The 19,680-nt window shown below is 44.4% G+C and overlaps 1 protein-coding gene across 2 annotated transcripts in view; it reads left to right on the plus strand.

The window, feature by feature from the left end:
• LOC118375916 (neuronal pentraxin-2-like) overlaps positions 1 to 18,831 on the plus strand; it is a 30,753-nt gene extending 11,922 nt beyond the window's left edge. For both annotated transcript variants that reach the window (XM_052513914.1, XM_052513915.1), the window contains exons 4-5: positions 15,345 to 15,524; positions 16,173 to 18,831. In XM_052513914.1, coding sequence (XP_052369874.1) covers positions 15,345 to 15,524; positions 16,173 to 16,400 — 408 coding nt within the window. In that variant the 3' untranslated portion in view covers positions 16,401 to 18,831. The remainder of the gene's footprint in view (positions 1 to 15,344; positions 15,525 to 16,172) is intronic.
• Positions 18,832 to 19,680: the final 849 nt, after the last annotated feature.

The following is a 19,680-nucleotide window of genomic DNA, read 5'->3' on the forward strand; positions in this document are numbered from 1 at the left end:
AGAGGCACCAATACAGCACTAGAGAACAGAGGAACCAATACAGCACCAGAGAACAGAGGAACCAATACAGCACCAGAGAATCACGGACTACAAGATGAAATCCAGCCCAGTCACGGACCAGGATGTCTTGCACCAGCAGACTAAATAACTTTTTGCCCGCTTTGAGGAAGTGCCACTACAGCACCAGACTGCAGAGGTAAACCAACGTGTTAACAGCAGGCTGCAGGCCCAGAGGCCCTCAAGCACAGCAGCCGGTGTGTTTATGGACATATTCAATCAATCCCACCAGTCTGCTGTTCCCACATGCTTCAAGAGGGCCACCACTGTTCCCAAGAAAGAGAACTGAGCTAAAGGACCGCCCCAGCACTCACTTCAGTCACATGAAGTGCAGAGAATAGTCAAGGACCATATCACCACCCTACCTGACACCCTAGACCCACCAATTTGCTTACCGCCCAAATAGGAACAGAGGCAATCTCAACCACACTGCACACTGCCCTAACCCAGACAAGAGGAATACCTATGTGAGAATGCTGTTCATCGACTACAGCATTCAACACCATAGTACCCTCCAAGCTCGTCATCAAGGAGACCAATACAGCCCTGTGCACCTGAGCCCCCAGGTGGTAGGGTAGGAACCATCTCCTCCCCGCTGATCCTCAACACGGGGGGCACTGAGCCCTCTCCTGTACTCCCTGTTCACCCACAGAGACTCAATCATCAAGTTTACGACACAACAGTAGGCTTGATTACCAACAACGACAGAGACGGCCTACAGGGACAGGTGAGGGCACCAGTGGTGTCAGGAAAATAACCTCACACTCAACGTCAGCAAAACTAAGAGATGATTGTGGACTTCAGGAAACAGCAGAGGGAACAGCACCATCGATGGAACAGTAGTGGAGAGGGTAGCTAGTTTTAACGGCAACACATCACAGACAAACTGATTGGTCCACTCCACTGACAGCACCAGAGAACCTCAGGAGGCTGAAGAAATTCGGCTTGTCACCAAAAGCACTCCAAAATACAGATGCACAACAGCACCAGAGAACCGCCTGGAGGAACGCCCTCAACCGTAACAGGCACATCACCGGGGGCAAACTACCTGCCCTCCAGGAACCACCCGTTGTTACAGGAAGGCCATAAAGATCATCAAGGACATCAACCAGAACCACTGCCTGTTCACCCTGCTATCATCCAGAGGCGAGGTCAGTATAGGTGCATCAAAGCTGGGACCGAGAGACTGAAAAACAGCTTCTATCTCACCAGAGACCACTAACAGAGGAACCAATACAGCACCAGCCATTTTAAGAATGGGAATTGATGGGGTAAATATATCACTAGCCACCAATGCTACTTATATAAGTTACTTACCCTACATTATTCATCTCATATGCATAGTATATACTGAATCGACTGCATCCTTATGTAACACATGTATCACTACCAATACAGCATCTCATATGTATATACTGAGATACCATCTACTGTAGCTCTGTACCAACTCATTCATATACAGCACTGTGTATAAGACAGTTAGATTAATCACTGCAGGAACTAGAAGAAGCATTTCGCTACAATTTAACAGCACATGTGTATGTGACAAATAAAATTTGATTTGATTTGATTTGAGAGAATATAGGAACCAATACAGCACTAGAGAATAGAGGCACCAATACAGCACTAGAGAACAGAGGAACCAATACAGCACCAGAGAACAGAGGAACCAATACAGCACCAGAGAATAGAGGAACCAATACAGCACCAGAGAACAGAGGAACCAAAACAGCACCAGAGAATATAGGAACCAATACAGCACTAGAGAATAGAGGACCCAATATAGCACCAGAGAACAAAGAACCAATACAGCACCAGAGAATATAGGAACCAATACAGCACCAGAGAATATAGGAACCAATACAGCACTAGAGAACAGAGGAACCAAAACAGCACCAGAGAATATAGGAACCAATACAGCACTAGAGAATAGAGGACCCAATACAGCACCAGAGAATAGAGGAACCAAAACAGCACCAGAGAATATAGGAACCAATACAGCACCAGAGAATAGAGGAACCAATACAGCACCAGAGAATATAGGAACCAAAACAGCACCAGAGAATAGAGGAACCAATACAGCACCAGAGAATAGAGGAACCAATACAGCACTAGATAATAGAGGCACCAATACAGCACCAGAGAACAGAGGAACCAATACAGCACCAGAGAACAGAGGAACCAATACAGCACCAGAGAACAGAGGAACCAATACAGCACCAGAGAACAGAGGAACCAATACAGCACCAGAGAATAGAGGAACCAATACAGCACCAGAGAATATAGGAACCAATACGGCACTAGAGAATAGAGGCACCAATACAGCACTAGAGAACAGAGGAACCAATACAGCACCAGAGAACAGAGGACCAATACAGCACCAGAGAATATAGGAACCAATACAGCACCAGAGAATAGAGGAACCAATACAGCACTAGAGAATAGAGGCACCAATACACCACTAGAGAACAGAGGAACCAATACAGCACCAGAGAATAGAGGAACCAATACAGCACTAGAGAACAGAGGACCCAATATAGCACCAGAGAACAAAGAACCAATACAGCACCAGAGAATAGAGGAACCAATACAGCACCAGAGAATAGAGGAACCAATACAGCACTAGAGAATAGAGGCGCCAATACTGCACTAGAGAACAGAGGAACCAATACAGCACCAGAGAATAGAGGAACCAATACAGCACCAGAGAACAGAGGACCCAATACAGCACCAGAGAATAGAGGAACCAATACAGCACTAGATAATAGCGGCACCAATACAGCACTAGAGAACAGAGGAACCAATACAGCACCAGAGAATAGAGGAACCAATACAGCACCAGAGAACAGAGGACCCAATACAGCACCAGAGAATAGAGGAACCAATACAGCACCAGAGAATAGAGGAACCAATACAGCACTAGAGAATAGAGGAACCAATACAGCACTAGAGAATAGAGGAACCAATATAGCACCAGAGAACAAAGAACCAATACAGCACCAGAGAATAGAGGAACCAATATAGCACCAGAGAACAAAGAACCAATACAGCACCAGAGAACAGAGGACCCAATACAGCACTAGAGAATAGAGGAACCAATATAGCACCAGAGAACAAAGAACCAATACAGCACCAGAGAATAGAGGAACCAATATAGCACCAGAGAACAAAGAACCAATACAGCACCAGAGAATAGAGGAACCAATACAGCACTAGAGAATAGAGGAACCAATACAGCACCAGAGAAAAGAGTAACCAATACAGCAATAGAGGAACCAATACAGCACCAGAGAATAGAGGAACCAATACAGCACCAGAGAATAGAGGAACCAATACAGCACCAGAGAATAGAGGAACCAATACAGCACCAGAGAACAGAGGACCCAATACAGCACCAGAGAATAGAGGAACCAATACAGCACCAGAGAACAGAGGACCCAATACAGCACCAGAGAACAGAGTACCCAATATAGCACCAGAGAACAGAGAACCAATACAGCACCAGATAATAGAGGAGCCAATACAGCACCAGAGAACAGAGGACCCAATACAGCACCAGAGAATAGAGGAACCAATACAGCACCAGAGAATAGAGGAACCAATACAGCACCAGAGAATAGAGGAACCAATACAGCACCAGAGAATAGAGGAACCAATACAGCACCAGAGAATAGAGGAACCAATACAGCACCAGAGAATAGAGGAACCAATACAGCACCAGAGAATAGAGGAACCAATACAGCACCAGAGAATAGAGGAACCAATACAGCACCAGAGAACAGAGGAACCAATACAGCACCAGAGAACCAATACAGCACCAGAGAATTGAGGAACCAATACAGCACTAGAGAACAGAGGACCCAATACAGCACCAGAGAACAAGAGGAACCAATACAGCACCAGAGGAACCAATACAGCACCAGAGAATAGAGGAACCAATACAGCACTAGAGAACAGAGGAACCAATATAGCACCAGAGAACAAAGAACCAATACAGCACCAGAGAATAGAGGAACCAATATAGCACCAGAGAACAAAGAACCAATACAGCACCAGAGAACAGAGGACCCAATACAGCACTAGAGAATAGAGGAACCAATATAGCACCAGAGAACAAAGAACCAATACAGCACCAGAGAATAGAGGAACCAATATAGCACCAGAGAACAAAGAACCAATACAGCACCAGAGAATAGAGGAACCAATACAGCACTAGAGAATAGAGGAACCAACACAGCACCAGAGAAAAGAGTAACCAATACAGCACCAGCTAATAGAGGAACCAATACAGCACCAGAGAATAGAGGAACCAATACAGCACTAGAGAACAGAGGAACCAATACAGCACCAGAGAATATAGGAACCAATACAGCACCAGAGAATATAGGAACCAATACAGCACCAGAGAATATAGGAACCAATACAGCACCAGAGAATTGAGGAACCAATACAGCACCAGAGAACAGAGGACCCAATATAGCACCAGAGAACAAAGAACCAATACAGCACCAGAGAATAGAGGAACCAATACAGCACCAGAGAACAAGGAACCAATACAGCACCAGAGAATAGAGGAACCAATACAGCACCAGATAATAGAGGAACCAATACAGCACCAGAGAATAGAGGAACCAATACAGCACCAGAGAATATAGGAACCAATACAGCACCAGAGAATAGAGGAACCAATACAGCACCAGAGAATATAGGAACCAATACAGCACCAGAGAATTGAGGAACCAATACAGCACCAGAGAACAGAGGACCCAATATAGCACCAGAGAACAAAGAACCAATACAGCACCAGAGAATAGAGGAACCAATACAGCACCAGAGAATTGAGGAACCAATACAGCACTAGAGAACAGAGGACCCAATATAGCACCAGAGAACAAAGAACCAATACAGCACTAGAGAATAGAGGAACCAATACAGCACCAGAGAATAGAGGAACCAATACAGCACAGCACCAGATAATAGAGGAACCAATACAGCACCAGAGAACAGAGGAACCAATACAGCACCAGAGAATAGAGGAACCAATACTGCACTAGAGAATAGAGCACCAATACACCACTAGAGAACAGAGGAACCAATACAGCACCAGAGAATAGAGGAACCAATACAGCACTAGAGAACAGAGGACCCAATATAGCACCAGAGAACAAAGAACCAATACAGCACCAGAGAATAGAGGAACCAATACAGCACCAGAGAATAGAGGAACCAATACAGCACTAGAGAATAGAGGAACCAATACAGCACTAGAGAACAGAGGAACCAATACAGCACCAGAGAATAGAGGAACCAATACAGCACCAGAGAACAGAGGACCCAATACAGCACCAGAGAATAGAGGAACCAATACAGCACTAGATAATAGCGGCACCAATACAGCACTAGAGAACAGAGGAACCAATACAGCACCAGAGAATAGAGGAACCAATACAGCACCAGAGAATCAGAGGACCCAATACAGCACCAGAGAATAGAGGAACCAATACAGCACCAGAGAATATAGGAACCAATACAGCACCAGAGAATTGAGGAACCAATACAGCACTAGAGAACAGAGGAACCAATATAGCACCAGAGAACAAAGAACCAATACAGCACCAGAGGAACCAATATAGCACCAGAGAACAAAGAACCAATACAGCACCAGAGAATAGAGGAACCAATACAGCACCAGAGAACAAGGAACCAATACAGCACCAGAGAATAGAGAGAACTAGAGAATAGAGGAACCAACACAGCACCAGCACAATACAGAGAATAGAGGAACCAATACAGCACCAGAGAATAGAGGAACCAATACAGCACTAGAGAACAGAGGAACCAATACAGCACCAGAGAATATAGGAACCAATACAGCACCAGAGAATAGAGGAACCAATACAGCACCAGAGAATATAGGAACCAATACAGCACCAGAGAATTGAGGAACCAATACAGCACCAGAGAACAGAGGACCCAATATAGCACCAGAGAACAAAGAACCAATACAGCACCAGAGAATAGAGGAACCAATATAGCACCAGAGAACAAAGAACCAATACAGCACCAGAGAATAGAGGAACCAATACAGCACCAGAGAATAGAGGAACCAATACAGCACCAGAGAATAGAGGAACCAATACAGCACCAGAGAATAGAGGAACCAATACAGCACCAGAGAATATAGGAACCAATACAGCACCAGAGAATAGAGGAACCAATACAGCACCAGAGAATTGAGGAACCAATACAGCACCAGAGAACAGAGGACCCAATATAGCACCAGAGAACAAAGAACCAATACAGCACCAGAGAATATAGGAACCAATACAGCACCAGAGAATTGAGGAACCAATACAGCACTAGAGAACAGAGGACCCAATATAGCACCAGAGAACAAAGAACCAATACAGCACTAGAGAATAGAGGAACCAATACAGCACCAGAGAATAGAGGAACCAATACAGCACCAGATAATAGAGGAACCAATACAGCACCAGAGAACAGAGGAACCAATACAGCACCAGAGAATAGAGGAACCAATACAGCACTAGAGAATAGAGGCACCAATACACCCTAGAGAACAGAGGAACCAATACAGCACCAGAGAATAGAGGAACCAATACAGCACCAGAGAACAGTGGACCCAATACAGCACCAGAGAACAGAGGAACCAATACAGCACCAGAGAACAGAGGAACCAATACAGCACCAGAGAATAGAGGAACCAATACAGCACCAGAGAATAGAGGAACCAATACAGCACCAGAGAACAGTGGACCCAATACAGCACCAGAGAATAGAGGAACCAATACAGCACCAGAGAACAGTGGACCCAATACAGCACCAGAGAATAGAGGAACCAATACAGCACCAGAGAATAGAGGAACCAATACAGCACCAGAGAACAGAGGAACCAATACAGCACCAGAGAATAGAGGAACCAATACAGCACCAGAGAACAGAGGACCCAATACAGCACCAGAGAATATAGGAACCAATACAGCACCAGAGAATATAGGAACCAATACAGCACCAGAGAATTGAGGAACCAATACAGCACTAGAGAACAGAGGAACCAATATAGCACCAGAGAACAAAGAACCAATACAGCACCAGAGAATAGAGGAACCAATATAGCACCAGAGAACAAAGAACCAATACAGCACCAGAGAACAGAGGACCCAATACAGCACTAGAGAATAGAGGAACCAATATAGCACCAGAGAACAAAGAACCAATACAGCACCAGAGAATAGAGGAACCAATATAGCACCAGAGAACAAAGAACCAATACAGCACCAGAGAATAGAGGAACCAATACAGCACTAGAGAATAGAGGCACCAATACAGCACCAGAGAATAGAGGAACCAACACAGCACCAGAGAAAAGAGTAACCAATACAGCACCAGCTAATAGAGTAACCAATACAGCACCAGAGAATAGAGGAACCAATACAGCACTAGAGAACAGAGGAACCAATACAGCACCAGAGAATATAGGAACCAATACAGCACCAGAGAATATAGGAACCAATACAGCACCAGAGAATATAGGAACCAATACAGCACCAGAGAATTGAGGAACCAATACAGCACCAGAGAACAGAGGACCCAATATAGCACCAGAGAACAAAGAACCAATACAGCACCAGAGAATAGAGGAACCAATATAGCACCAGAGAACAAAGAACCAATACAGCACTAGAGAATAGAGGAACCAGTACAGCACCAGAGAATAGAGGAACCAATACAGCACCAGATAATAGAGGAACCAATACAGCACCAGAGAATAGAGGAACCAATACAGCACCAGAGAATATAGGAACCAATACAGCACCAGAGAATAGAGGAACCAATACAGCACCAGAGAATTGAGGAACCAATACAGCACCAGAGAACAGAGGACCCAATATAGCACCAGAGAACAAAGAACCAATACAGCACCAGAGAATATAGGAACCAATACAGCACCAGAGAATTGAGGAACCAATACAGCACTAGAGAACAGAGGACCCAATATAGCACCAGAGAACAAAGAACCAATACAGCACTAGAGAATAGAGGAACCAATACAGCACCAGGAATAGAGGAACCAATACAGCACCAGATAATAGAGGAACCAATACAGCACCAGAGAACAGAGGAACCAATACAGCACCAGAGAATTGAGGAACCAATACAGCACTAGAGAACAGAGGACCCAATATAGCACCAGAGAACAAATAACCAATACAGCACTAGAGAATAGAGGAACCAATACAGCACCAGAGAATAGAGGAACCAATACAGCACCAGATAATAGAGGAACCAATACAGCACCAGAGAACAGAGGAACCAATACAGCACCAGAGAATAGAGGAACCAATACAGCACCAGAGAATAGAGGACCCAATACAGCACCAGAGAATTGAGGAACCAATACAGCACCAGAGAATAGAGGACCCAATACAGCACCAGAGAATAGAGGACCCAATACAGCACCAGAGAATAGAGGAACCAATACAGCACTAGAGAATAGAGGAACCAATACAGCACCAGAGAATAGAGGAACCAATACAGCACCAGAGAATAGAGGAACCAATACAGCACCAGAGAATAGAGGAACCAATACAGCACCAGAGAATAGAGGAACCAATACAGCACCAGAGAATAGAGGCACCAATACAGCACTAGAGAATAGAGGAACCAATACAGCACCAGATAATAGAGGCACCAATACAGCACCAGAGAACAGAGGACCCAATACAGCACCAGAGAATAGAGGAACCAATACAGCACTAGAGAATAGAGGACCCAATACAGCACCAGAGAACAGAGGAACCAATACAGCACCAGAGAATAGAGGAACCAATACAGCACTAGAGAATAGAGGAACCAATATAGCACCAGAGAACAAAGAACCAATACAGCACTAGAGAATAGAGGAACCAATACAGCACCAGAGAATAGAGGAACCAATACAGCACCAGATAATAGAGGAACCAATACAGCACCAGAGAACAGAGGAACCAATACAGCACCAGAGAATTGAGGAACCAATACAGCACTAGAGAACAGAGGACCCAATATAGCACCAGAGAACAAAGAACCAATACAGCACTAGAGAATAGAGGAACCAATACAGCACCAGAGAATAGAGGAACCAATACAGCACCAGATAATAGAGGAACCAATACAGCACCAGAGAACAGAGGAACCAATACAGCACCAGAGAATAGAGGAACCAATACAGCACCAGAGAATAGAGGACCCAATACAGCACCAGAGAATAGAGGAACCAATACAGCACCAGAGAACAGTGGACCCAATACAGCACCAGAGAATAGAGGAACCAATACAGCACCAGAGAACAGAGGAACCAATACAGCACCAGAGAATAGAGGAACCAATACAGCACCAGAGAACAGAGGACCCAATACAGCACCAGAGAATAGAGGAACCAATACAGCACCAGAGAATAGAGGACCCAATACAGCACCAGAGAATAGAGGACCCAATACAGCACCAGAGAATAGAGGAACCAATACAGCACTAGAGAATAGAGGAACCAATACAGCACCAGAGAATAGAGGAACCAATACAGCACCAGAGAATAGAGGAACCAATACAGCACCAGAGAATAGAGGAACCAATACAGCACCAGAGAATAGAGGAACCAATACAGCACTAGAGAATAGAGGCACCAATACAGCACTAGAGAATAGAGGAACCAATACAGCACCAGATAATAGAGGCACCAATACAGCACCAGAGAACAGAGGACCCAATACAGCACCAGAGAATAGAGGAACCAATACAGCACTAGAGAATAGAGGACCCAATACAGCACCAGAGAACAGAGGAACCAATACAGCACCAGAGAATAGAGGAACCAATACAGCACTAGAGAATAGAGGAACCAATATAGCACCAGAGAACAAAGAACCAATACAGCACTAGAGAATAGAGGAACCAATACAGCACCAGAGAATAGAGGAACCAATACAGCACCAGATAATAGAGGAACCAATACAGCACCAGAGAATAGAGGAACCAATACAGCACCAGAGAATTGAGGAACCAATACAGCACTAGAGAACAGAGAATAGCACCAGAGGAACCAATACAGCACTAGAGAATAGAGGAACCAATACAGCACCAGAGAATAGAGGAACCAATACAGCACCAGATAATAGAGGAACCAATACAGCACCAGAGAACAGAGGAACCAATACAGCACCAGAGAATAGAGGAACCAATACAGCACCAGAGAATAGAGGACCAATACAGCACCAGAGAATTGAGGAACCAATACAGCACCAGAGAATAGAGGACCCAATACAGCACCAGAGAATAGAGGAACCAATACAGCACCAGAGAATAGAGGAACCAATACAGCACCAGAGAATAGAGGAACCAATACAGCACCAGAGAATAGAGGAGGCACCAATACAGCACTAGAGAATAGAGGAACCAATACAGCACCAGAGAATAGAGGAACCAATACAGCACCAGAGAATAGAGGACCCAATACAGCACCAGAGAATAGAGGAACCAATACAGCACTAGAGAATAGAGGCACCAATACAGCACCAGAGAATAGAGGACCCAATACAGCACCAGAGAATAGAGGAACCAATACAGCACTAGAGAATAGAGGAACCAATACAGCACCAGAGAATAGAGGAACCAATACAGCACCAGAGAATAGAGGAACCAATACAGCACCAGAGAATATAGGAACCAATACAGCACCAGAGAATAGAGGAACCAATACAGCACCAGAGAATAGAGGAACCAATACAGCACCAGAGAATAGAGGAACCAATACAGCACTAGAGAATAGAGGAACCAATACAGCACTAGAGAATAGAGGAACCAATACAGCACCAGAGAATAGAGGCACCAATACAGCACCAGAGAACAGAGGACCCAATACAGCACCAGAGAATAGAGGAACCAATACAGCACAAGAGAACAGTGGACCCAATACAGCACCAGAGAACAGAGGAACCAATACAGCACCAGAGAATAGAGGAACCAATACAGCACCAGAGAACAGTGGACCCAATACAGCACCAGAGAATAGAGGCACCAAAACAGCACCAGAGAACAGTGGACCCAATACAGCACCAGAGAATAGAGGAACCAATACAGCACAAGAGAACAGTGGACCCAATACAGCACCAGAGAATAGAGGAACCAATACAGCACCAGAGAATAGAGAACCAATACAGCACCAGAGAATAGAGGAACCAATACAGCACTAGAGAATAGAGGAACCAATACAGCACCAGAGAATAGAGGAACCAATACAGCACCAGAGAATAGAGGAACCAATACAGCACCAGAGAATAGAGGAACCAATACAGCACCAGAGAATAGAGGAACCAATACAGCACCAGAGAATAGAGGAACCAATACAGCACTAGAGAATAGAGGAACCAATACAGCACCAGAGAATAGAGGCACCAATACAGCACCAGAGAACAGAGGACCCAATACAGCACCAGAGAATAGAGGAACCAATACAGCACTAGAGAATAGAGGACCCAATACAGCACCAGAGAACAGAGGAACCAATACAGCACCAGAGAATAGAGGAACCAATACAGCACTAGAGAATAGAGGAACCATTACAGCACTAGAGAACAGAGGAACCAATACAGCACCAGAGAACAAAGGAACCAATGAAAGTGTTACTGAGTGTGAGAGAGGAGGAAAGAGAGGGTCAGAGAGTGTATGTGAGAGAAGATGAAACCATGAATATAACACTAATTTTCATTTCAACATGTTTTAAAACCTAACTAACATGACCCAGGTCTGCATGGTGACAATGTTGCACCATGTTCTTTTGTCAATGGTACACATTTACATTTACATTTAAGTCATTTAGCAGACGCTCTTATCCAGAGCGACTTACAAATTGGTGCATTCACCTTGACATCCAGTGGAACAGCCACTTTACACTAGTGCATCTAAATCTTTTAGGGGTGGGGGGTGAGAAGGATTACTTATCCTATCCTAGGTATTCCTTAAAGAGGTGGGGTTTCAGGTGTCTCCGGAAGGTGGTGATTGACTCCGCTGTCCTGGCGTTGTGAGGGAGTTTGTTCCACCATTGGGGGGCCAGAGCAGCGAACAGTTTTGACTGGGCTGAGCGGGAACTGTACTTCCTCAGTGGTAGGGAGGCGAGCAGGCCAGAGGTGGATGAACGCAGTGCCCTTGTTTGGGTGTAGGGCCTGATCAGAGCCTGGAGGTACTGAGGTGCCGTTCCCCTCACAGCTCCGTAGGCAAGCACCATGGTCTTGTAGCGGATGCGAGCTTCAACTGGAAGCCAGTGGAGAGAGCGGAGGAGCGGGGTGACGTGAGAGAACTTGGGAAGGTTGAACACCAGACGGGCTGCTGTACACCATTCATCTGGTGCAAATGCTCTAGTGCTCCAAAATGAGATTCATTAAAGATAGAGAGAATATCTTCCCTGGATCAAATCCATTCGACATTCCTGTTGCATCTCATTATTTTGCCTTCTGTAAGGAGTGAAAGGATTCGTTCACTATTATAGAACAGTATCTCTATTTTGGATGTAAATGACATGACTTTAGAAGGATCCGGATACTTTAGCAAGATCACTTGTCTTTGAGAAACATACTTCTCTGTGTAGCACAGCTGGAAACCGCTCGAGTTGCATAAAATGGAATATAACTTTGCGGATAAAGTTTGGAAATGCATAATGTAATGTGTATAACATCTAAAGACCTGCATCACTATACTGAGAGTTTTGTCGTTCCTAAAAGTACTTGCTTGGTTATTTTTGGAGCCGTTGTTTTTCCGGAGCCCCCATTCTGCAGAACGAGGATTGATAAGGTCTATTCCGGAGCCCCCATTCTGCAGAACGAGCATTGATAAAGTCTATTCCGGAGCCCCCATACTGCAGAACGAGCATTGATAAAGTCTATTCCGGAGCCCCCATTCTGCAGAACGAGCATTGATAAAGTCTATTCCGGAGCCCCCATTCTGCAGAACGAGCATTGATAAAGTCTATTCCGGAGCCCCCATACTGCAGAACGAGCATTGATAAAGTCTATTCCGGAGCCCCCATACTGCAGAACGAGCATTGATAAAGTCTATTCCAGAGCCCCCATACTGCAGAACGAGCATTGATAAAGTCTATTCCGGGGACCGTATGTTTCTTAAAACCAAGTAAAATCACAGAGTAAAATCACAGAGTAAAATCACAGAGTAAAATCACAGAGTAAAATCAGTAAAATCACACAAAAAAGTGTCTGGACCCCTCTATAAGATAACATTTACATCCAAAATACAGATTAGGTAAAAAAATATTGAACCAGTCCTTTAAAGCTTTTCTAATGCCACAATATATCCACATTGAACTTCTTTTATCAATACTTTCGCAGCAGTTGGCTGCCTATTGGACAAGAGTGAAGTTAAAACATCTTTTGATGTAGTGGTTGGTTTGGGTTTAGTCAATACCCGGAGGTGGTGGTTTTATTGAATTTCTTTCTGCACCTGTCGGATCTAAAACGTAAAATGCCCTCACACCTTTAAGGATTGCTTGCAGGTGCATTCTAGGAAATGTTGAATAATTGTTCATAGAAAATAAACTCCCTCATCACTTGTTGTTTATTTTTTGCAAATGTTTGGGCCTCACAGCCTTTGTCAGAGCTTTGATTAGAGAATGTTTATTGAAATATTGGTGTGGACTAAAAGACATTCTGAAACTGTTTAATCTGCCGGGGCCTATGTAAACAACAGTTCCTGTGTTTGTTTCCAGCTCACACGATCAGGGAGAAACTCCTGGCTCCGGGTATGATATCAGACCTAACGTCCTCAGGTTGACTAAGGCTCAGGGATATTACTAGAGGGCAGTAATTAGGTCCACAGTATCAATGCTCTGTCTGATTGACTTTAGTGTAAATGTGATATGCTGGAACACCTTTGGAGGTCAAGCGTCTAGTTTCATGGGAGGGATTAAGAGCAGACAGGAAATTGTTGGCAGTAGCCTCTGCATTTCATGGTCTCTGTGGTCTCTATGGTTCATATAGAACCTCTATATAAAGCTAATGACTTCCACTCCCATTCTCCCCTATGCTGAATCCTCTGTGGACCATGATGTCATTGTAAAGTCTGGGTAAAGCTCTGATGTTGTAACCTTTCGTAACCTGTGCTATTTCTTTCTGCTCTTGTTTTCGAAGTGCAATCCCATATGACTGCGATTTGTACAGTATATTGTCCCTGTGTCACTTTACTGTTTATAAGCTATTTGTAAAGTGCTGGTGTTGTCTTGCTCCATTTGGTCCTGTGTTGTGTGTCTCAGTCAAAGCTTCATTGTGCCATCTGCCCCAGTGATATATAGTACTTGTGCTCTCTTGCCTCTTACGGCAGATTGTACGGTTCAACTTGAGCTCTATTGCCCTATCTGCCCTGGGATATTCTCCCTGATAGTAAAGTCTACAATAAGCTCTTAAGGGGAATCCTATCCTTCACTTGAGTGAATGTTTTTTTAACTTTCCCATAGACATCCATGCATGACTAAGTGAAAATTGGACTTAAATGCAAATTAAGATTCACCACACAAAGACTAAAGGCTCAACAGAATAAACACAGGTATTCTCTTGCCCCTATTGCCCCAGTTCATATAGCCCCTCTAACATGAATTACCCTCCTTGCCCCTCTAACATGAATTACCCTCCTTGCCCCTCTAACATGAATTACCCTCCTTGCCCCTCTAACATGAATTACCCTCCTTGCCCCTCTAACATGAATTACCCTCCTTGCCCCTCTAACATGAATTACCCTCCTTGCCCCTCTAACATGAATTACCCTCCTTGCCCCTCTAACATGAATTACCCTCCTTGCCCCTCTAACATGAATTACCCTCCTTGCCCCTCTAACATGAATTACCCTCCTTGCCCCTCTAACATGAATTACCCTCCTTGCCCCTCTAACATGAATTACCCTCCTTGCCCCTCTAACATGAATTACCCTTGCCCCCTAACATGAATTACCCTCCTTGCCCCTCTAACATGAATTACCCTCCTTGCCCCTCTAACATGAATTACCCTCCTTGCCCCTCTAACATGAATTACCCTCCTTGCCCCTCTAACATGAATTACCCTCCTTGCCCCTCTAACATGAATTACCCTCCTTGCCCCTCGTACCCTCTTTGCCCTATAAGTATTCTACATTTACATTTGAGTCACTTAGCAGACACTCTTATCCAGAGCGGCTTACAATTAAAAGTGAATCCCATCTAACGTTGTACTGCCCATCTCACCCTTCTTACCCAGGTGGCCCAGTTGCCCCTGTCGGTGAGCGACGGCCGCTGGCACCACATATGCATCACCTGGACGACACGGGACGGCTTCTGGGAGGCGTACCAGGACGGGGAGAGGCTGGGCACCGGGGAGAACCTGGCCCCCTGGCACCCAATTAAACCTGGAGGGGTGATCATCCTGGGACAGGAACAGGTGAGGCTCAGCCAGGCTCTGATCTACTCCCACCGGAGAGGGAGAGTGGGAGGGTGTGTGTTTTCCCCCTGGAGAGGGAGAGATGAACAGGGGAGAAGGGGAGGCAAGGCTCTTGTCACGCTATCAACACTCCTTTACCATTACCTCACCTCTCTGCCTGCCTTAACCAGTGACAGCGCACCCTTGGGAGCATTGTTAGTGTGACACTCCAACAGATATCTCCATGACAGCACCTTACTATCTCTACAGCCATGTAGTACAGAACACTGACGCTATTAAGATAGTTCCCATAGGGACCCATTAATGTAACACTATGTAGCTGTTGGGTCACATTGTGTGGACTACTTTGTTCAGCACGTGTGGTGCTAGTCGATGTGGAAAGCTACAGTGCATGTAGTGTGTCTTTCATGGATAAAATGTAAATTGCAGAGGGAAATGACAGATGCACAGAGGAAACCAATAGCAGAGCAATAGATCTGTCTCATCTATCAGTACTATACAATTTATTTGAATTGTCGTTCTCTTCCAGCTTTGGCAAAATTGTTGATGTCTTTAAATTCTTGTTGAAGGCAGAAACGATGAATCACCCAGGCTATGACGTTTCTGTATACCGATGGGATTTTAAACACAGTCCCTCTCCCTCTACAGGACATGGTGGGGGGTCGTTTCGACGCCACCCAGGCCTTCGTTGGCGAGCTGAGCCAGTTCAACATGTGGGACCGGGTCCTCCGGCCTGTGGACATCATGGGAATGGCCAACTGCTCCTCCTACATGCCCGGGAACATTGTTCCATGGATCGACACCAACGTCGAAGTCATGGGAGGAGCATCCAAGGCGGCGTTGGAGATCTGCGAGGACCGTATGTTCCAACCGTAAAGGAGTTGGATGTGTAACGTTGTTATGACACTGGGTTCCGAAGGTTCCGGAGGCTTGAGAGGTGGTTCTGGTTCCGCGCTCCCTGTGCTGCTTCAGAAACACCCCTCAAGGAGGAAGAAGGGCTCAACGGGTATTACCTTTGTTTACAGACCTAGATCTAGTAAATGGGTCAACTTCTTGTTTTCCCAATGTGTTTTGCTGTGATTTTCCATGCTTTAGCACATGGCTCACCAGTTCATGCCCATTCCAACGTGATTCTAACTAGAGGATTTTACAGAGAACCCACTTGAGACTGAGGACTCTATGCTCCGTATTCTGTCTTTTACTCCTTTAGCTAGAGATCCTTTTGACTGAGTCATGTTTGAACACAGCTAAGGCCTTTCAAATGGATAATCGAGCACTGTACTGTACTCAGTGAATGTGAGCTAATATATAACCCATAGAAGCTTTTATTGTGTTGTGTGGACAGCTATTTCTGAGTTGCATGGCAAACTTCTCCGGTACGTTATGTGAGCTTGTGTTCCTTTGCAGTAAACAGAACCCCCATGTTCCAGGGAGGGATATTGATGAGTATAGAATATTAAGGCAACTGTGGAATAGACCATTGACTTCATGTGGAGTCATTTTAAACGTGTGCATGTGTTTCGACTTGTCACTGAGAGTATTGAGTGCCAAAGTTAATGCATGCGTACTGTATGTGTGTATATGTGTGTGCATATGTACATGCACAGGTGGGTGTGTTTACTGTAATAACAGTTTGTGTGTGTGTGGGTGTGTGCACGCTCTCGTTGTGTAAAAGGCCCTAGAGATTAGTGACGAGGACATTCACATTCTTGTAAATCTATTCTAATACCTCTCCTCCCCTTGAGCAGCTGCCATCCCAAGCAGCTTTGTGCAGCGGCCGGCCCAGGCAGGTTAAAAGCAGTCGGAAAGCTGCCGAGGACTGGCGGGAAGCCGGGAATTCAGCGCTCTGTGTGCCACACTGGGGGAGCAGTGGGTTGGAATGGGAAGCCAGGGACTGGATGACCTTCAAGGAAGGATTTTATCCATAATCTGTGATAGTAAATATCATGTTTGTCAAATGAATGAGAAGATGAATGTGAGCTATTTTACTATCCCGTTGCATTGTATAATATAGAGGCATTTTTCTATAAGCCAGAGAGACGCTATGAAAATGAAGACTGTGAAACTAAAGATGAGGAAATATCTGAATGTTTCTGGTTGGAACAAGACAAAAAGCACTGGAACACTTTGATATGTTTCTGTTTATAGAAAATGTCTTTAATTTCCTTAGAGATCAGAAAAAAGAACCACGTTCTGAATGAATGTTGTGCTTCATTCCAGTCCATTTAAACAGTGATTTGAAACATGGTGCAGTAGATACATGTGTGTCCAGTTTGCTTCTCCAACTTTGTTCACACTTGTTTTGCTGCAACACAAAACCACAATGCCTGTCAATTCAACCCTTATCTGGTTATGGAGAATGCAGAGGACGAACCTGATGTTAGGAAACAAATGGACCTTTGTCTCTTCCTTTCCCTTGGGACATCTTGGAAAGATATATGTTTGTAAAAACAGAACAGTGGGATTCAGAACATTTCTGATGGCCTTTGAGAATGATATAATGCAGTAATGTTTTAAAGGGGTGCACACCCATCATTTTAGAACGTTTAAAAGTTATTCTACATATCAATGTCCTTTTATGTGTTATATATTATATAAATGTCGGTTTTTATTTCTGTAGAGAAGATTTAATTTCTTGTATTTTATTATCATTTCTGCTCATGAGTTAATGTGGTTCCCTGCAGTGAGTCACTATTTCATTCAGAGTGGAAGAAGGACATATTATTTTAAAATGTTCAATGGCCTTTTCTTCAGCACCAAATGTGCTTTTTGTTTTACCTTTATTTTACCAGGCAAGTCAGTTAAGAACAAATTCTTATTTTCAATGGTGGCCTAGGAACAGTGGGTTAACTGCCTGTTCAGGGGCAGAATGACAAATGTGTACCTTGTCAGCTCGGGAATTCGAACTTGCAACCTTTCGGTTACTAGTCCAACGCTCTAACCACTAGGCTACCATGCCGCCCCTGCGGATAATTCAAACCATGAAGCTGTAATCCTTTATGGTGAAACAGCCACGTCCGTTTGGGATGTTACAACCACAGAGAAGTTACTGAAAACAACACTGTTTTTCACCTCGGACATCATTGCACTATCTTTTATTATTACAACGTCTATCTTTCAGTTCAGCAAATATCATTTGTATTTTTTTCCTACAGTGCAACCTTGGAATTGTGGAAAGAGAAATGAGAAACAAAAAGGATTCAGCTGTTGCTTTAACCTCATCTCCATCTACCCTTTATGTTCTGTGTCTCCATGCAGTGTGGTTGGATGTCCTCTTGCACCTAATAAAATATTCCAAATCCAAATACGAACAATTGCCTGAAAATCGTGACATCAGAAAGAGTTCAAGTGTTGAATAGAATCATGGGTCAGCTGCGGAGTGCAGTGGAGGCTGGTGCAGGGAGAAAGGATCTCCCTTATACTATTGAAAGATATCAAAGATAATGCAACCTATTTAAATACCCTCCTTGTAATCAAACTATACTAAATACTCACGTGTCGGCTATTTCACTGTAGTAGGAATATATATAGACCCATGTGAGTACCTCTGTCCTGTTAAGATAACCTAGGGTCAGTGGCTACTCAAACTGCCTTCCCTTCTATCAATACAGATTAATCATAACCAAACACATATTTCATTTTTTTTACCTAGGCAAGTCAGTTAAGAACAAATTCTTATTTTCACTGACATCCTAGGAACAGTGTTTAGGTGCAGAACGACAGATTTGTACCTTATTAGCTCGGGGATTTGAACTTGGAACCTTTCGGTTACTAGTCCAACGCTCTAACAACTAGGCTACCCTGCCGTCTCTTGTAACCTGCCAGAATTCGATTGTATACTTTGTAACACCGGTCTTATTTGTTGCGCTTGTCGACTACAGACACACAAAGTCAGGAGAGGTGTCATGTTGTGTGCAATGAGTATGAACCCAGAGGATATGAATGGATGTTCTCTCTCTCTCTCTCCCCCTCTCTCCATCCATCCATCCATCCGTGGAATGTTATCAACAGAGGAGAAATCCTCTGGCTGGCAGCCTTCCAGGTGGAAATGAAAAATGGGCCTCAGTGGATTATGGGAAGCAGCAGTGGTAATGTAGGGCACGTTGTGTTGCGTTCGAGAGCTCTCCTCTCTCCGTGTTCTCTGCTTGAGCTGTCA

Source organism: Oncorhynchus keta, unplaced genomic scaffold (genome assembly GCF_023373465.1).
Source record: "Oncorhynchus keta strain PuntledgeMale-10-30-2019 unplaced genomic scaffold, Oket_V2 Un_scaffold_14063_pilon_pilon, whole genome shotgun sequence".
Taxonomy (NCBI): Eukaryota; Metazoa; Chordata; class Actinopteri; order Salmoniformes; family Salmonidae; genus Oncorhynchus; species Oncorhynchus keta.